The 20,389-nt window shown below is 52.2% G+C and overlaps 1 protein-coding gene across 1 annotated transcript in view; it reads right to left on the reverse strand.

The window, feature by feature from the left end:
• Positions 1-20,389, reverse strand: part of LOC137335362 (phospholipid transfer protein-like) — a 105,992-nt gene extending 85,603 nt beyond the window's left edge. Inside the window, exons 1-5 of the mRNA XM_068000695.1 lie at positions 20,379-20,389; positions 17,775-17,930; positions 11,355-11,418; positions 7,735-7,798; positions 6,389-6,480 (exon numbers count right to left, since the gene is read on the reverse strand). Of these exons, the coding sequence (XP_067856796.1) occupies positions 6,389-6,480; positions 7,735-7,798; positions 11,355-11,418; positions 17,775-17,930; positions 20,379-20,389 (387 nt within the window). The remainder of the gene's footprint in view (positions 1-6,388; positions 6,481-7,734; positions 7,799-11,354; positions 11,419-17,774; positions 17,931-20,378) is intronic.

Here is a 20,389-nt window from a genome sequence, read left to right on the forward strand (position 1 = left end):
GGATCAGACTCTCACACACACAGACCAGGATCAGACTCTCTCACACACAGACCAGGATCAGACTCTCACACACAGACCAGGATCAGACTCTCACACACACAGACCAGGATCAGACTCTCTCACACACAGACCAGGATCAGACTCTCACACACACAGACCAGGATCAGACTCTCACACAGACCAGGATCAGACTCTCACACACACAGACCAGGATCAGACTCTCACACACACAGATCAGGATCAGACTCTCACACACAGACCAGGATCAGACTCTCACACACACAGACCAGGATCAGACTCTCACACACACAGACCAGGATCAGACTCTCTCACACAGACCAGGATCAGACTCTCACACACAGACCAGGATCAGACTCTCACACACAGACCAGGATCAGACTCTCACACACAGACCAGGATCAGACTCTCTCACACACAGACTAGGATCAGACTCTCTCACACACAGACCAGGATCAGACTCTCACACACAGACCAGGATCAGACTCTCACACACAGACCAGGATCAGACTCTCACACACACAGACCAGGATCAGACTCTCTCACACACAGACCAGGATCAGACTCTCACACACACAGACCAGGATCAGACTCTCACACAGACCAGGATCAGACTCTCACACACACAGACCAGGATCAGACTCTCACACACACAGATCAGGATCAGACTCTCACACACAGACCAGGATCAGACTCTCACACACACAGACCAGGATCAGACTCTCACACACACAGACCAGGATCAGACTCTCTCACACACAGACCAGGATCAGACTCTCACACACAGACCAGGATCAGACTCTCTCACACAGACCAGGATCAGACTCTCTCACACACAGACCAGGATCAGACTCTCACACAGACCAGGATCAGACTCTCACACACACAGACCAGGATCAGACTCTCACACAGACCAGGATCAGACTCTCACACACACAGACCAGGATCAGACTCTCACACAGACCAGGATCAGACTCTCACACACACAGACCAGGATCAGACTCTCTCACACACAGACCAGGATCAGACTCTCACACACAGACCAGGATCAGACTCTCACACAGACCAGGATCAGACTCTCACACACACAGACCAGGATCAGACTCTCTCACACACAGACCAGGATCAGACTCTCTCACACACAGACCAGGATCAGACTCTCACACACAGACCAGGATCAGACTCTCTCACACAGACCAGGATCAGACTCTCTCACACACAGACCAGGATCAGACTCTCACACACACAGACCAGGATTAGACTCTCTCACACAGACCAGGATCAGACTCTCTCACACACAGACCAGGATCAGACTCTCTCACACACAGACCAGGATCAGACTCTCACACACAGACCAGGATCAGACTCTCACACACAGACCAGGATCAGACTCTCTCACACACAGACCAGGATCAGACTCTCACACACACAGACCAGGATCAGACTCTCACACACACAGACCAGGATCAGACTCTCACACAGACCAGGATCAGACTCTCACACACACAGACCAGGATCAGACTCTCTCACACACAGACCAGGATCAGACTCTCACACACAGACCAGGATCAGACTCTCACACACACAGACCAGGATCAGTCTCTCTCACACACAGACCAGGATCAGACTCTCTCACACACAGACCAGGATCAGACTCTCACACACACAGACCAGGATCAGACTCTCACACAGACCAGGATCAGACTCTCACACACACAGACCAGGATCAGACTCTCTCACACACAGACCAGGATCAGACTCTCACACACAGACCAGGATCAGACTCTCACACAGACCAGGATCAGACTCTCACATAGACCAGGATCAGATTCTCACATAGACCAGGATCAGACTCTCACACACACAGACCAGGATCAGACTCTCTCACACACAGACCAGGATCAGACTCTCACACACACAGACCAGGATCAGACTCTCACACAGACCAGGATCAGACTCTCACACACACAGACCAGGATCAGACTCTCACACAGACCAGGATCAGACTCTCACACACACAGACCAGGATCAGACTCTCTCACACACAGACCAGGATCAGACTCTCACACACAGACCAGGATCAGACTCTCACACACACAGACCAGGATCAGACTCTCTCACACACAGACCAGGATCAGACTCTCACACACACAGACCAGGATCAGACTCTCACATAGACCAGGATCAGACTCTCACACACACAGACCAGGATCAGACTCTCACACACACAGATCAGGATCAGACTCTCACACACAGACCAGGATCAGACTCTCACACACACAGACCAGGATCAGACTCTCACACACACAGACCAGGATCAGACTCTCTCACACACAGACCAGGATCAGACTCTCACACACAGACCAGGATCAGACTCTCTCACACAGACCAGGATCAGACTCTCTCACACACAGACCAGGATCAGACTCTCACACAGACCAGGATCAGACTCTCACACACACAGACCAGGATCAGACTCTCACACAGACCAGGATCAGACTCTCACACACACAGACCAGGATCAGACTCTCACACAGACCAGGATCAGACTCTCACACACACAGACCAGGATCAGACTCTCTCACACACAGACCAGGATCAGACTCTCACACACAGACCAGGATCAGACTCTCACACAGACCAGGATCAGACTCTCACACACACAGACCAGGATCAGACTCTCTCACACAGACCAGGATCAGACTCTCTCACACACAGACCAGGATCAGACTCTCACACACACAGACCAGGATCAGACTCTCTCACACAGACCAGGATCAGACTCTCTCACACAGACCAGGATCAGACTCTCTCACACACAGACCAGGATCAGACTCTCTCACACAGACCAGGATCAGACTCTCTCACACACAGACCAGGATCAGACTCTCACACAGACCAGGATCAGACTCTCACACAGACCAGGATCAGACTCTCACACAGACCAGGATCAGACTCTCACACACACAGACCAGGATCAGACTCTCTCACACACAGACCAGGATCAGACTCTCACACACAGACCAGGATCAGACTCTCACACAGACCAGGATCAGACTCTCACATAGACCAGGATCAGATTCTCACATAGACCAGGATCAGACTCTCACACACACAGACCAGGATCAGACTCTCTCACACACAGACCAGGATCAGACTCTCACACACACAGACCAGGATCAGACTCTCACACAGACCAGGATCAGACTCTCACACACACAGACCAGGATCAGACTCTCACACAGACCAGGATCAGACTCTCACACACACAGACCAGGATCAGACTCTCTCACACACAGACCAGGATCAGACTCTCACACACAGACCAGGATCAGACTCTCACACACACAGACCAGGATCAGACTCTCTCACACACAGACCAGGATCAGACTCTCACACACACAGACCAGGATCAGACTCTCACATAGACCAGGATCAGACTCTCACACACACAGACCAGGATCAGACTCTCACACACACAGATCAGGATCAGACTCTCACACACAGACCAGGATCAGACTCTCACACACACAGACCAGGATCAGACTCTCACACACACAGACCAGGATCAGACTCTCTCACACACAGACCAGGATCAGACTCTCACACACAGACCAGGATCAGACTCTCTCACACAGACCAGGATCAGACTCTCTCACACACAGACCAGGATCAGACTCTCACACAGACCAGGATCAGACTCTCACACACACAGACCAGGATCAGACTCTCACACAGACCAGGATCAGACTCTCACACACACAGACCAGGATCAGACTCTCACACAGACCAGGATCAGACTCTCACACACACAGACCAGGATCAGACTCTCTCACACACAGACCAGGATCAGACTCTCACACACAGACCAGGATCAGACTCTCACACAGACCAGGATCAGACTCTCACACACACAGACCAGGATCAGACTCTCTCACACAGACCAGGATCAGACTCTCTCACACACAGACCAGGATCAGACTCTCACACACACAGACCAGGATCAGACTCTCTCACACAGACCAGGATCAGACTCTCTCACACAGACCAGGATCAGACTCTCTCACACACAGACCAGGATCAGACTCTCTCACACAGACCAGGATCAGACTCTCTCACACACAGACCAGGATCAGACTCTCACACAGACCAGGATCAGACTCTCACACAGACCAGGATCAGACTCTCACACAGACCAGGATCAGACTCTCACACACACAGACCAGGATCAGACTCTCTCACACACAGACCAGGATCAGACTCTCACACACAGACCAGGATCAGACTCTCTCACACAGACCAGGATCAGACTCTCACACACACAGACCAGGATCAGACTCTCACACAGACCAGGATCAGACTCTCACACAGACCAGGATCAGACTCTCACACAGACCAGGATCAGACTCTCTCACACACAGACCAGGATCAGACTCTCACACACACAGACCAGGATCAGACTCTCACACAGACCAGGATCAGACTCTCACACACAGACCAGGATCAGACTCTCTCACACACAGACCAGGATCAGACTCTCTCACACACAGACCAGGATCAGACTCTCTCACACAGACCAGGATCAGACTCTCTCACACAGACCAGGATCAGACTCTCACACACAGACCAGGATCAGACTCTCACACACAGACCAGGATCAGACTCTCTCACACACAGACCAGGATCAGACTCTCACACACAGACCAGGATCAGACTCTCACACAGACCAGGATCAGACTCTCTCTCACACAGACCAGGATCAGACTCTCTCACACAGACCAGGATCAGACTCTCACACACAGACAAGGATCAGACTCTCTCACACACAGACTAGGATCAGACTCTCTCACACACAGACTAGGATCAGACTCTCACACACAGACCAGGATCAGACTCTCACACACAGACCAGGATCAGACTCTCTCACACAGACCAGGATCAGACTCTCACACACACAGACCAGGATCAGACTCACACACACAGACCAGGATCAGACTCTCACACAGACCAGGATCAGACTCTCTCACACAGACCAGGATCAGACTCTCTCACACACAGACCAGGATCAGACTCTCTCACACAGACCAGGATCAGACTCTCACACACACAGACCAGGATCAGACTCTCACACACAGACCAGGATCAGACTCTCACACACACAGACCAGGATCAGACTCTCTCACAGACCAGGATCAGACTCTCTCACACAGACCAGGATCAGACTCTCTCACACAGACCAGGATCAGACTCTCACACACACAGACCAGGATCAGACTCTCTCACAGACCAGGATCAGACTCTCTCACACACAGACCAGGATCAGACTCTCACACAGACCAGGATCAGACTCTCACACACACAGACCAGGATCAGACTCTCTCACAGACCAGGATCAGACTCTCTCTCACAGACCAGGATCAGACTCTCTCACACACAGACCAGGATCAGACTCTCTCACACAGACCAGGATCAGACTCTCACGCAGACCAGGATCAGACTCTCTCTCACACAGATATATTTGTTCTCAGGATACGGGCAGCACTAGCAATGCCACATTTTATTGTCTATCCTCAGTCACCCTGCGAGCATTAAGTGTCACCCAGATAGAGTGAGACTGTCGTCAGAGGTCGGCCCAGACCGGGGAAGGACAACAGGTTCCCTCCCTCAAAAACATTAGTGAACCAGTTGGGTTTTTATAATAGTCCAACATTTTTTATGGTCATGTTCTGATGCTAGTCCACAAATCACTAGATTTATTGAATTTAGTTCCACAACTTGCCGTGCTGGAATTTGAACTCACAACCTCTGGGTTGCGAGTCCAGTGCCGTAGGCTCCTGTACCATTTCTCAAAGGTAACTGGCTAGAATCTTTGGATCTGGGATTGTCTGGTTTGAAGCCCAATGAATGATCACCCAAGTTCCATTACACATTAAAAATGTAAACAAGCACTGAGGCCTACTCGCCCTGACATTGCCTTACCTCTTGGGTGCTGAACAGGCAGAACATGTCTGAATCACCCTCCGCCTATACAGGCCTCAAACCACCTCAATTTGGTGAGGGGGTCATTGTCAAGGCCCAATCATGCCCCAGTGGGGGAGGGAGGGAATACAACAACAGGGAAATCAGGTGGCAGGACCAGGAATGTCCCCTTTCCACCATCAGGGGCAGCCTTGGCCTTGGCCTTGCGTCTATACAAAGCCCAGGCCCAAGGCCGCCTGTCTGGGAAAGCTCTGGCAATCTCACCTGACAGGTTTCCATCCTCTCTTCCTCCAGGTGACATCTGGGAAATGAGTGTTCCCCGGGGAAGAGGAAGGCCAGTATCCCGGTCATTCGGAGTGTCCGGAGGGTGCTAGCTGCAAATTGGACTTACCATGAATTCCAGGTCCATCCAGTCAGACGTAACATCTGGGTCGCTGAGGAGTGAGTAATCAATCCCGACATATTGATCCACTGGTGTTCGCACTTCACAGGGAAAGAAAGGAGGTGTGAATCCCAAGAAATCACCTTTATCATTACCACCAACGTCCAATCGGACATGACTGTTGGTGGAGAGTCAGACACTTTTACACTAACGATAGTTCAGAATCCCTGTGATTGGCATCTTTCAGCTGACTACCTGAGTTTAATCAGCTCGCTCAATCAGGCGGGGACACAGATCACCCTGAAAAAAAATACCCACAGTAGTGGTCAGCTGGGTCACCGTGAGAGGCAGCGCACAGACCCTGCGGTCTCGCAATCCCAACAAGGAGTGGGGGTCCACTGTACTGAACATCTGGACAGAATCCGGCCAAGGAGTGGGGGTCCACTGTACTGAACATCTGGACAGAATCCGGCCAAGGAGTGGGGGTCCACTGTACTGAACATCTGGACAAAATCTGGCCAAGGAGTGGGGGTCCACTGTACTGAACATCTGGACAAAATCCGGCCAAGGAGTGGGGGTCCACTGTACTGAACATCTGGACAAAATCTGGCCAAGGACTGGGGGTCCACTGTACTGAACATCTGGACAAAATCTGGCCAAGGACTGGGGGTCCACTGTACTGAACATCTGGACAAAATCTGGCCAAGGAGTGGGGGTCCACTGTACTGAACATCTGGACAAAATCCGGCCAAGGAGTGGGGGTCCACTGTACTGAACATCTGGACAAAATCTGGCCAAGGACTGGGGGTCCACTGTACTGAACATCTGGACAAAATCTGGCCAAGGAGTGGGGGTCCACTGTATCAGACTGGGTCCAGGGCTGTTTCTGGGGGCGGAGTGGGGTTTACCAGAGTTATTCTCTCCCCCGGTACTGCCACCCATCTCCTTTCCGACCAGACACTCTGTTGGTGCATCTGGAAATTTCTGGGATGTAAACCGGACTCCCAGCAGACTTACTTTCTGCTTTTAGACTCAGGGCTGTTAATTACCCTTTAAACTGAGGTATTTTAATTCAAACAGTGGCCAATCCCCCCATTTTTCCATTACAAAAAATCTCTCCTCCTGTTGCTGTTAGTCTTTGTGTCCTATCCAATATTTATCGCTCAAGCAACAAAAACAGAGGCGATGCACATATTCAGAGATTAAATGCTGAGTTTCAGCTTCTCCCCATTATGAATGAAACAGCTAAATGAACAAAAGCTTTGCCAGTCTTCAGTCTAACGGGATAATCATTATTCACTGCACACAAGGGTTCTTCAGTAAAGCAAAGTCTTAAACCTTTGACACACACACACCTGGGACGGTCTCCAGCAGAGAGTTCAGCAGCACCAGTGCTGAATGCTTCAAGGCTGGGCAAATCTGCAACAAGAGCGAAAAGGAGATTACTCAGGTGCAAAACACAGTGTAAACCCCCCTCACTGACACTCAATATCCCAAAAATATAAACCCCCCTCACTGACACGCAATATCCCGAAAATATAAACCCCCCTCACTGACACTCAATATCCCAAAAATATAAACCCCCCTCACTGACACGCAATATCCCGAAAATATAAACCCCCCTCACTGACACTCAATATCCTCATACGATAAAACCCCCTCACTGACACTCAATATCCCCATACGATAAAACCCCCTCACTGACACTCAATATCCCCAAACGATAAAACCCCCTCACTAACACTCAATATCCCCAAACGATAAAACCCCCTCACTAACACTCAATATCCCCAAACGATAAAACCCCCTCACTGACACTCAATATCCCCAAACGATAAAACCCCCTCACTAACACTCAATATCCCCAAAATATAAACCCCCCTCACTGACACTCAATATCCCCATACGATTTGCAGATGACACCAAGATCGGTGGCATTGTGGACAGTGAAGAAGGTTATCTAGGATTGCAACGGGATCTTGATAAATTGGGCCAATGGGCCGATGAATGGCAGATGGAGTTTAATTTAGATAAATGTGAGGTGATGCATTTTGGGAGATCGAATCGGGCCAGGACCTACTCCGTTAATGGTAGGGCGTTGGGGAGAGTTATAGAACAAAGAGATCTAGGAGTACAGGTTCATAGCTCCTTGAAAGTGGAGTCACAGGTGGATAGGGTGGTGAAGAAGGCATTCAGCTTGCTTGGTTTCATTGGTCAGAACATTGAACACAGGAGTTGGGATGTCTTGTTGAAGTTGTACAAGACATTAGTAAGGCCACACTTGGAATACTGTGTACAGTTCTGGTCACCCTATCATAGAAAGGATATTATTAAACTAGAAAGAGTGCAGAAAAGATTTACGAGGATGCTGCCGGGACTTGATGGTTTGACTTATAGGGAGAGGTTAGACAGACTGGGACTTTTTTCCCTGGAGAGTAGGAGGTTGAGGGGTGATCTTATACAAGTCTATAAAATAATGAGGGGCATAGATAAGGTAGATAGTCAAAATCTTTTCCCAAAGGTAGGGGAGTCTATAATGAGGGGGCATAGATTTAAGGTGAGAGGGGAGAGATACAAAAGGTCCAGAGGGGCAATTTGTTCACTCAAAGGGTGGTGAGTGTCTGGAACGAGCTGCCAGAGGCAGTAGTAGAGGCGGGTACAACTTTGTCTTTTAAAAAACATTTGGACAGTTACATGGGTAAGATGGGTATAGAGGGATATGGGCCAAGTGCAGGCAATTGGGACTAGCTTAGTGGTATAAACTGGGCGACATGGACATGTTGGGCCGAAGGGCCTGTTTCCATGTTGTAAACTTCTAACCCCCTCACTGACACTCAATATCCCGAAAGTATAAACCCCCCTCACTGACACTCAATATCCCCATAGTATAAACCCCCCTCACTGACACTCAATATCCCCACAGTATAAACCCCCTCCCTGACACTCAATATCCCCACAGTATAAACCCCCTTCACTGACGCTCAATATCCCCAAACGATAAAACCCCCTCACTGACACTCAATATCCCCAAAGTATAAACCCCCCTCACTGACACTCAATATCCCCATAGTATAAACCCCCCTCACTGAGACTCAATATCCCCATAGCATAAACCCCCTCCCTGACACTCAATATCCACACAGTATAAACCCCCTCACTAACACTCAATATCCACACAGTATAAACCCCCCTCCCTGACACTCAATATCCACGCAGTATAAACCCCCCTCCCTGACACTCAATATCCACACAGTATAAACCCCCCTCCCTGACACTCAATATCCACGCAGTATAAACCCCCCTCCCTGACACTCAATATCCACGCAGTATAAACCCCCCTCCCTGACACTCAATATCCACGCAGTATAAACCCCCCTCACTGACACTCAATATCCACGCAGTATAAACCCCCCTCCCTGACACTCAATATCCACGCAGTGTAAACCCCCCTCCCTGACACTCAATATCCCCATAGTATAAAGCCCCCTCCCTGACACTCAATATCCCCATAGTATAAAGCCCCCTCCCTGACACTCAATATCCCCATAGTATAAAGCCCCCTCCCTGACACTCAATATCCCCATAGTATAAAGCCCCCTCACTGACACTCAATATCCCCATAGTATAAAGCCCCCTCACTGACACTCAATATCCCCATAGTATAAAGCCCCCTCCCTGACACTCAATATCCCCATAGTATAAACCCCCCTCACTGACACTCAATATCCCCATAGTATAAAGCCCCTCACTGACACTCAATATCCCCACAGTGTAAACCCCCCTCCCTGACACTCAATATCCCCATAGTATAAAGCCCCCTCCCTGACACTCAATATCCCCATAGTATAAAGCCCCCTCCCTGACACTCAATATCCACATAGTATAAAGCCCCCTCCCTGACACTCAATATCCCCATAGTATAAAGCCCCCTCCCTGACACTCAATATCCACACAGCGACATCATCCGAAAACACATCAGGTTCCACATGTACACTGATGACACCCAGGTCTACCTCGCATCCACTGCATTTGATTTGTCACACTGCTTGATGAGCAGACATTTCCTCCAATTAAATATTTGGAAGACCGGAGCCATCTACTTCAGTCCCCACCACAAACTCCGTTCCCAGCCATCGACTCCATCCCTCTCCTTGGCCACTGCCTGAGGATGAACCAGGCCGTTCGCAACCTTGGTGTCCTATTTGACGCTGAGCTGAGCTTCTGACCCCAGATCCTCTCCATCACCAAGACCACCTACTTCCACCTCCATAACATCGCCCGTCTCTGTCCCTGCCTCAGCTCATTGGCTGCTCAAACCCTCATCCATGCCTTTGTTACCGCCAGACTGGACTATTCCAATGCTCTCCTGGCCGGCCTCCCATCGCCCACCCTTCATAAACTTGAGCTCATCCAAAACTCTGCTGTCCATATCCTAACTCGCACCCATCACCCCTGTGCTCGCTGACCTACATCGGCTCCCGGTCTGGGAACGTCTCAATTTTAAAATTCTCATCCTTGTTTTTAAATCCCTCCATGGTCTCACCCCCTCTCCCTATCTCTGTAACCTCCTCCAGTCCTACAACCCTCCGAGATTTCTGCACTCCTCCAATTCTGGCCTCCTGCGTATCCCCGATTTTAATCACTCCACCATTGGCGGCCGTGCCTTCAGCTGCCTAGGCCCTAAACTCTGGAATTCCCTCCCTAAACCTCTCCCCCTCTCTACCTCTCTCTCCTCCTTTAAGACGCTCCTTAAAACCTACCTCTTTGACCAAGCTTTTGATCACCTGTCCTAATATCTCCATGTGGCTCGGTGTCCAATTTAGTTTGGTAATCGCTCCTGTGAAGCACCTTGGGACATTTTACACTGTTAAAAACACTATATAAATGCAAGTTGTTGTTGTTGTGTCGAGCAATTCCTATGTTAATTTCTGTCAGAGATCAGGGGAATCTGTGATATGAGGAGGGTAAGATTTACCTGCTGGTTTATGAGGAATCGCAAACCTGTTGTTAATAATGTTGAGAAGATTTCGTAAAAGCTCCTGTAAAAAATAAACAATATTGTGAAGTGTAGAACATGGCGAGTCACTCTGTGATATGAAGGGCCAGCCCGCGTGAACAAGACTGTGTTTGGGGCTGGAAACAGGCCTTAGTGAGACTTGGTTGGTGAGACTGTGGGGCTGATTTTCAGGTGACGGAGCAGGTGCGTTGGGGGCAGGGGGGGCTCCGAAAATCACTAAAATCCCGAGTGGGTTCGGAGCCCGGCTCCAACCCGCCGACTTCCAGGTTCCCCAGTGACGTGTCCGGGTGCGCGCTCCTCCCGAGTGCGGGACTCCCACCGACAATTAAAGCCGGCGGGATGGTAATTTGCATAGTTTCTCCGATAGTTGAAGTACTTGAAATACTGGAGATTTTGGCAGGGGTGTGATTTTGAAGGATCCTCAGCGTGTTTCCCGTGCTGTGGGAAACACTCCCTGTTGGAGCAGACGTGTTTCAGCCAGCAGCCAGTGGGAGATGCAAAGGATTATTTGACAGGTTGGGGGAAAACCTCATTTATTGCAGCAGGGCACTCTGTCACTTCAGACAAAGTTTTGGCTGCAACACCTTTGTGTTTTCACTCAAAATACTTACTTTCCTCCCAAAACTCTGTTGTTCTAACATATTTACCTACTTTTCGGACCCCCTCAAACTCACACTGTCAGGATGGGGGGCTCCATGGCTGCATTCATCATTTCATCTGAGAACGAGCAACATCACCAGCCTCACCAGGCACGGTGTCCACCTCCACCACGTGGAGCTCCACAACACAGTGCTGCACCACAGGCACCCGCACAACAGCACAGAGGGCAACAACAGAGGGAGCGACGTCACAGGAGGCACTACCCTCACCACAGGGTCTACAGACTGAGGCTCGGCTTCCTGGACCTCTCTGAGGAGCAGTGCATACGGAGGCTCAGACTCAGTCGCCAGGTAGTCGCAGACATCTGCAGCCTCCTTCATGCCGAGCTGCTCCGGACTGGGCCGAGCAGCATCCCCTTACCTGTCACTGTCAAAGTCACCACTGCCCTCAACTTCTTCACCTCCGGATCATTCCAGGGCGCCACCGGGGACATCGCCGGGGTCTCTCAGTCGTCTGCACACAAGTGCATAAGGCAGGTCATCGACAGATTGTTTCGCAGGGCCTCGCACTACGGCAACTTCCCCATGGACAACCTCAGCCAGACGGAGAGGGCAGTGGGATTCCACACTGTGGCTGGCTTCCCACGGGTGCAGGGTGTAATCGATTGCACCCATATAGCAATACGAGCACCTCCATACGAGCCAGGACTGTTCATCAACAGGAAGGGCTATCACTCCATCAACACTCAGCTCATTTGTGACATCGCAAGAGATTCCTTCACGTGTGCGCCAGATACCCTGGCAGCTGCTACGATTCCTTCATCCTCCAGGAGTCCAACATCCCGCCCCTCTTCCACGCACCGAACACTCGCAAGGGCTGGCTCCTCGGGGACAAGGGATACCCCCTGTACACGTGACTCATGACACCTCTGAGGAACCCCATCACCGAGCAACAGTGTCGATATAACAACAGCCACATCGCCACCAGGTCTACAATTGAGCATGTTATAGGGCTGCTCAAGATGCGCTTCAGGGGCCTTGATCATTCTGGGGGAGAGCTTCAATACGCACCAGACAGAGTGGGACACATTATAGTCGTGTGTTGTGCCCTGCACAACATGGCACAACAGAGAGGGTGACGCTGGAGGAGGCCCCATCCATATCTGCCCCCACATTGAGGAGGAGGAGGAGCAACCCATGGGCAGAGCAGCGGCTCACCCGGCTGCTCGTGAGGCCAGGGAGTCACTGATATGTGAACAGTTCTCCTAACATCAGACAGTGTGAAGAGTCCAGTCCTCACACCACCGGATAGAGCAACGCCCACACCAGCCCCCTCCCCCATCCTGCACAAAACAGTCGTGCAACTACACATACGCCCACTGTGGAGTGACCCAATGGGTGGCATCAAGTGTGGGTGTTCATGGTGAACCTCATGAAAGGGACTTATTACACAAGCCAGTCAAGAATGGCCAAGACACGTCAGTAGTGGTGACAATAATAATATTTAATGTGAGTTTAACAAAAAGCAAATATAAATAAAAAACATGACCAACCGTCAAACACCCTTGTGCATCCCCTTTGTTCTTACAAAACCTTCTCCTTTCACTTCCGACTACTCCTATGTGGTGTTTCCCCCGTGGCTGCAGCAGAGGTAGTGACAGGTTGCTCTTGTTCATGCCCTGACCGATTAGATGCTTTGGGCCTACGCCCTCTGGGTTTTGGTGCCCGTGAGGGCCCCTCCAAAGACTGCTCCACCTGCACCTGTGCAGGGGCAGACTCGGCCACCTGGAGAGGAGGCAGGATTGCGGGTGCTGGTTGAGAGGGGGGCACCGGGTGAGACGTGGGGGGGGGCTTTGAGTGGCGTCCCCACTTCCGTGTCCCCTTTCGCCATCATCCCTCTCCTGGGCCAGGCCCACACCACTCCTGCCATCTGCTGGATGACAGTTTGGAGGACACGTGTGAAGCCTTGTAAGACCAGTGCTAGTGTATCTGCCTGTTTAAGGCGGCAGAATGTTGCTCACCCTGAGTCCGAAGGGCCGTTGTCAGGGCCTCAATGGACTCATTGGTGAGCTGTGCTTGAAGCTCAATGGAGGCTAACCTTCTCTTCATCGCAGACATTCCCGCACTTACCCACGACACTATCTCAGAGATGCCCTCACGTCCCTGTGACAGTATCTCAGAGATTCCCTCCTGTACCTGTGCCACCATTCCACTCATGCAGGAGTTGGACTCCTTCATCCTCTGCGCGATTGTGGAGAGTGCGCATGGCACCTGTTCCAGCACCTCGCAAATGTGCTGCTGCCCCTCGATCTTTCTCCTTTTAAAGGATGGCCCCCAGGGTTCAGCATCTGGGTCCAGCTGAGCAGAGCCTGGAGAGGAGAGCTCCCACCGACGCGGACTCTCCACAGCTGCCCCTGACACCAGTGTCTGCTCGTGCTCACATGTGTGTGGTAACTCACCATGTGCGACCCCAACTAAGTGAGGACTGGGACCCACCGAGGTGTGAGTATCTGCGCTGGTGGATGGCTCGCTCAGATGTGACATTGCACCCTCAGAGGCCGGCAGGTCCTCTGAGGAATCGCCCTCTGCCGTCACAGCGGTCACTGAAGGTCCTGTAAGAGAACAGAAGGCAATAATAAGCATGATGACAGATGTGTCATGTTGCGATGAGCATACTGAGGTGCTGAAGATGACAAGGCATGTTAACATCAATTCATGTTTTGAGTGCTGAATGTTAAAGTTTTGTCAACAGCCGTTTGTCGGGTGTCAGTCTCAGTGTCCCCGACGGACAGGCACTCGAGGGTGCGGCTCAGCTCCAGCACCTCCTGCTCGATGTCTGTGAGGACGACGGTTTGTTGCGGCCCCCCTCCGGTCCTCGCCCTCTCCCGTACATTCTGGGCTCTCTTCTCCTATAAAGGGAGAAAGTACAGACGTGTGAGTGAGTGATGGTGACGTGGCCAACCAATAAATGCATTGGTTTGGGTGAGGCTGACCATGAAAGAGATGCATCAGAGGGTGAGTATGAGACAGAGCCATGAGATTGTATGAGGATTGGGTTGAGTGGTAGTGGTGGGGTGAGTACTGGGGAGGTGAGGAAGTGCAGGTAAGTTGAGGATGAGCTTTGAGTGGGTGTGGGGAGTGATGTGATAGTCGTGTGGGCAGTGCAGAATGAGTTGTGGGTGGGGGCGGTGATGTGGAAGACGGAGTGTAGGAGAATGAGTCAGTGTACTCACTTTGCTGACCTAGTTAGGTCATTGAAGCACTTCCTGCACTGGATCCAGGTGTGGGAGATGTTGCTGCTGCTGGTGACCTCCTCTGTCACCTCGAGCCAGGCCTTTTTGGTGGCAGAGGCAGGCCACTTCCTCCCGTCCGCTGGGTAGAAAATATCCCTCCTCCTCCTCTTCACCCCATCCAGTAGCACTGAAGGCATCACTGAATCTAGGAGCAGCCTTTCCCCTGTGCTGCTCCATTGTGGTGTGTGGGTATTTGCTCCAGGAGCAGCATTGGAGGACTGTCCCTTTAAATTGAGCTCCTCCAGCTGACAGCCTGTGATGCAGGTGCTCAGTCCGCCCGCTGCGCAGCGTTCAGACGGCAAACCCGGAAAACACATTAAGTGGCTCCAATTGACCCGCGATCGCGTGGGAAACGGACAGATTTTATTGGGCAGGTTACCCACACACCCAATTGCACCCCCCCGCTGCCATCTGCCTCCCTGGTAATATTGGGGCCAGTGTCTCACTTTCCAGCTCCCCCTGGTCAATAATATCGCAGTTAGAGCACTCTGTGCAATTTTGGGCTCCACACTACACAATGGATATTGTGGGATCAGATACAGTTCAGCACAGATTCACTGGATACTGCTTGGTCAGAGGTAATACAATGCAAAGAAAGACGCAAAATATTGGTGTTTTTGTTCGAATAATTTAGATTAAGGAGCAATGTTTAAAATGATGACGGGATAGGTTTGTGTATTTAGAAAGAGGCTGTTTCTAGTGATTGAGGGTCTAGAACGTGGGGCCATAGATAGAAGATTAAATATGAGAGAGAGAGCAGGAGAAACTTCCTGTTACACAGAGGGTTGTGAGACTGTGGAATGTGCTCCCCGGAGTTAGTGATTGAAGCAGAGACCAGGTCAACATTTAACAATAGGTCAGGAGGGAGGGTGAAGGAAAGAGGGATAAAGGGATATGGGAACAGGGCAGGTACATGGGATTAGGATACTGCTGGTGTGGACGATACACCATGGACTAGCTGGGCCGAATGGCCTGTTCCATGTTGTGATTTCATTGGCCCAGAATTTTCTGTCAATATAACGGTGAGGTACTAATGGTGCTAATAGTACTAATGGTATTAATGGTGCTAATGGTACTAATGGTATTAATGGTGCTGGTGGTACTAATGGTGTTAATTGTGCTAATAGTACTAATAGTATTAATGGTGCTAATGGTACTAATGGTATTAATGGTGCTGATGGTACTAATGGTATTAATGGTACTAATGGCGCTGTTGGTGCTAATGGTACTAATGGTACTAATGGTGTTAATGGTACTAATGGTGTTAATGGTACTAATGGTGCTAATGGTGCTAATGGTACTAATGGCACTGATGGTGCTAATGGTATTAATGGTGCTAATGGTACTAATGTTGCTAATTGTGCTTATGGTACTAATAGTGCTAATGGTGCAAATGGCACTATTGGTACTAATAGTGCTAATGGTGCTAATGGTACAAATGGTGTGAATTGTGCTTATGGTACTAATAGTGCTAATGGTGCAATTGGTACTAATAGTGCTAATGGTACTAATGGTACAAATGGTGTTAATTGTGCTGATGGTACTAATGGTGCTAATTGTGCTTATGGTACTAATAGTGCTAATGGTGCAAATGGCACCATTGTTACTAATAGTGCTAATGGTCCTAATTGTGCTAATGGAGCTAATGGTACTAATGGTACTAATGGCGCTCTCCGTTATTTATGCACGAATCGCACGGTAAGTTCAGGTGAGGGGCAGACACGCTGTTCGAAGCAAAAATCGGGACGTTCCTGTCTGATATGCGCCGCTCTGCCATTAGCTTCACGAAAACGGCATCTCGCCGTCCGACTCACCGTGAAATACATTGAACGGTGTGAAGCTCCTGTATTTTCACGATAGATACAAACTAAACTCACCACAGGAAGTTCAATCTTGTCCATTTCAGTCTAAGTACCTTTTAACAGCACGATAAGTGTTAATTACAGCCAGTCAACCTCTGTGGCACTGAAGATTAACTATTACACGGGTGGAGTCTCATTCCTTCAGGTTTTAATTGTTGTTGGAGATTTTTTTTAAAATTAATATTAAAATTTATTTTTACTTTTTCTTTCTGTCTCTTTTTTCTCTCTCCTTTAATCCAATCTTTCTTTCCCTCATTTAATTTCTCTTTCTGTACCTGATTTCACATTGAATTCACTCTCTCCAACTTACTCTTCCTTCTCAGTCCTTGAGTTGTTAATTTCACCATCCTTCAGTCTGATTGGTTAAGGAGATACCCAGTTGCTTCCCTGTTCACTCAGGTCCCAGATACCCTGTGGAGACACCACACTGTTCCCATCTCCCACATCCAGCAACTTGCAGTCCAAGATATCATGGGGATTATAGGGGTGAGAGCGAGTCTAAGTAACGGCAGGTGCAAATTCTGGGCCATTGGAATCGATATAAGGTGACATTTATCTCACAGCGGAGGCTGCTCTTCCCCCCTTGTCCCTGCTCCATACCTCACAGTAAAGACAGGACCGTACCGGAAGCTCCCATTAAACTTTGCCTTCATTCTTGCAATCGAGGCTGTGCAGGACACTTCACTTATCTTCAGCCGCCCGACTTCACTCTTCGTCAGGTGTAGCACAGTCCAGATATCAGCTCCATCGGCAGAGGCATTAATCTGACCAACGTCCTGACTGCAAACAACAACACAGCTCAGTGTTGGAGGGCCGAACTCCGATCCCCGGCCACTCCCCAATCCCCAGTCCCCCTCCGACCCCCCAGGGTCACACTCCGACCTCCCCGATCAGTCCCTGACCCCCGGGTCACACTCCGACCCCTGGGGTCACACTCCAACTCCTGGTCACACTCCGACCCCTGGGGTCACTCCCCGGCCCCCGGTCACTCCCTGACCCCTGCGGTACACTCCAACCCCAGTGGCACACACTGATCCCCGCACACTCCACAACTCTCATGTCACACTCCGCCCCTGAGTCACACTCCGACCCTGAGTCACACTCCGACCCCGAGTCACACTCCGACCCCGAGTCACACTCCGACCCCCCGGGTCACACTCCGACCCCCGGGTCACACTCCGACCCCCGGGTCACACTCCGACCCCCGGTCACGATCCGACCCCCGGTCACGATCCGACCCCCGGTCACGATCCGACCCCTGATCACACTCCGACCCCTGATCACACTCCGACCCCCGGTCACACTCCGACCCCCGGTCACACTCCGACCCCCGGTCACGATCCGACCCCCGGTCACGATCCGACCCCTGATCACACTCCGACCCCCGGTCACACTCCGACCCCCCGGTCACGATCCGACCCCCGGTCACACTCCGACCCTGAGTCACACTCCGACCCCTGAGTCACACTCCGACCCCTGAGTCACACTCCGACCCTGGGTCACGATCCGACCCCTGAGTCACACTCCGACCCCTGAGTCACACTCCGACCCCCGGTCACGATCCGACCCCTGATCACACTCCGACCCTGAGTCACACTCCGACCCTGGGTCACACTCCGACCCCCGGTCACACTCCGACCCCCGGTCACACTCCGACCCCCGGTCACACTCCGACCCCTGAGTCACACTCCGACCCCCGGTCACGATCCGACCCCTGATCACACTCCGACCCTGAGTCACACTCCGACCCCCGGTCACACTCCGACCCTGGGTCACACTCCGACCCTGAGTCACACTCCGACCCCCGGTCACACTCCGACCCCCGGTCACACTCCGACCCTGGGTCACACTCCGACCCCCGGTCACACTCCGACCCTGGGTCACACTCCGACCCCCCGGTCACACTCCGACCCCTGGGTCACACTCCGACCCTGAGTCACACTCCGACCCCCGGTCACACTCCGACCCCTGGGTCACACTCCGACCCTGGGTCACACTCCGACCCCCGGTCACACTCCGACCCCCGGTCACACTCCGACCCCTGATCACACTCCGACCCTGAGTCACACTCCGACCCTGGGTCACACTCCGACCCCCGGTCACACTCCGACCCCCGGTCACGATCCGACCCCCGGTCACACTCCGACCCCCGGTCACGATCCGACCCCTGGTCACACTCCGACCCCCGGTCACACTCCGACCCCCGGTCACGATCCGACCCCCGGTCACACTCCGACCCCCGGTCACACTCCGACCCCCGGTCACACTCCGACCCTGGGTCACACTCCGACCCCCGGTCACACTCCGACCCCCGGTCACACTCCGAACCCTGGTCACACTCCGACCCCTGGTCACACTCCGACCCCCAGTCACACTCCGACCCCCGGTCACGCTCCGAACCCTGGTCACACTCCGACCCCTGGTCACACTCCGACCCCCAGTCACACTCCGACCCCCGGTCACACTCCGACCCCCGGTCACGATCCGACCCCCGGTCACACTCCGACCCCCGGTCACACTCCGACCCCCGGTCACGCTCCGACCCCCGGTCACACTCCGACCCCCGGTCACACTCCGACCCCCGGTCACACTCCGACCCTGAGTCACACTCCGACCCTGAGTCACACTCCGACCCCTGGTCACACTCCGACCCCCAGTCACACTCCGACCCCCGGTCACACTCCGACCCCCGGTCACACTCCGACCCTGGTCACACTCCGACCCCCAGTCACACTCCGACCCTGAGTCACACTCCGACCCCTGGTCACACTCCGACCCCTGGTCACACTCCGACCCCCGGTCACACTCCGACCCCCGGTCACGATCCGACCCCCGGTCACACTCCGACCCCCGGTCACACTCCGACCCCTGGGTCACGCTCCGACCCCTGGGTCACGCTCCGACCCCCGGTCACACTCCGACCCCCGGTCACACTCCGACCCCCGGTCACACTCCGAACCCTGGTCACACTCCGACCCCTGGTCACACTCCGACCCCCAGTCACACTCCGACCCGCGGTCACACTCCGACCCCCGGTCACGATCCGACCCCCGGTCACACTCCGACCCCCGGTCACACTCCGACCCCCGGTCACGCTCCGACCCCCGGTCACACTCCGACCCTGAGTCACACTCCGACCCTGAGTCACACTCCGACCCCTGGTCACACTCCGACCCCCAGTCACACTCCGACCCCCGGTCACACTCCGAACCCTGGTCACACTCCGACCTCCAGGTCAT

This window comes from Heptranchias perlo, chromosome 19 (assembly GCF_035084215.1).
Source record: "Heptranchias perlo isolate sHepPer1 chromosome 19, sHepPer1.hap1, whole genome shotgun sequence".
In the NCBI taxonomy this organism is placed as follows: Eukaryota; Metazoa; Chordata; class Chondrichthyes; order Hexanchiformes; family Hexanchidae; genus Heptranchias; species Heptranchias perlo.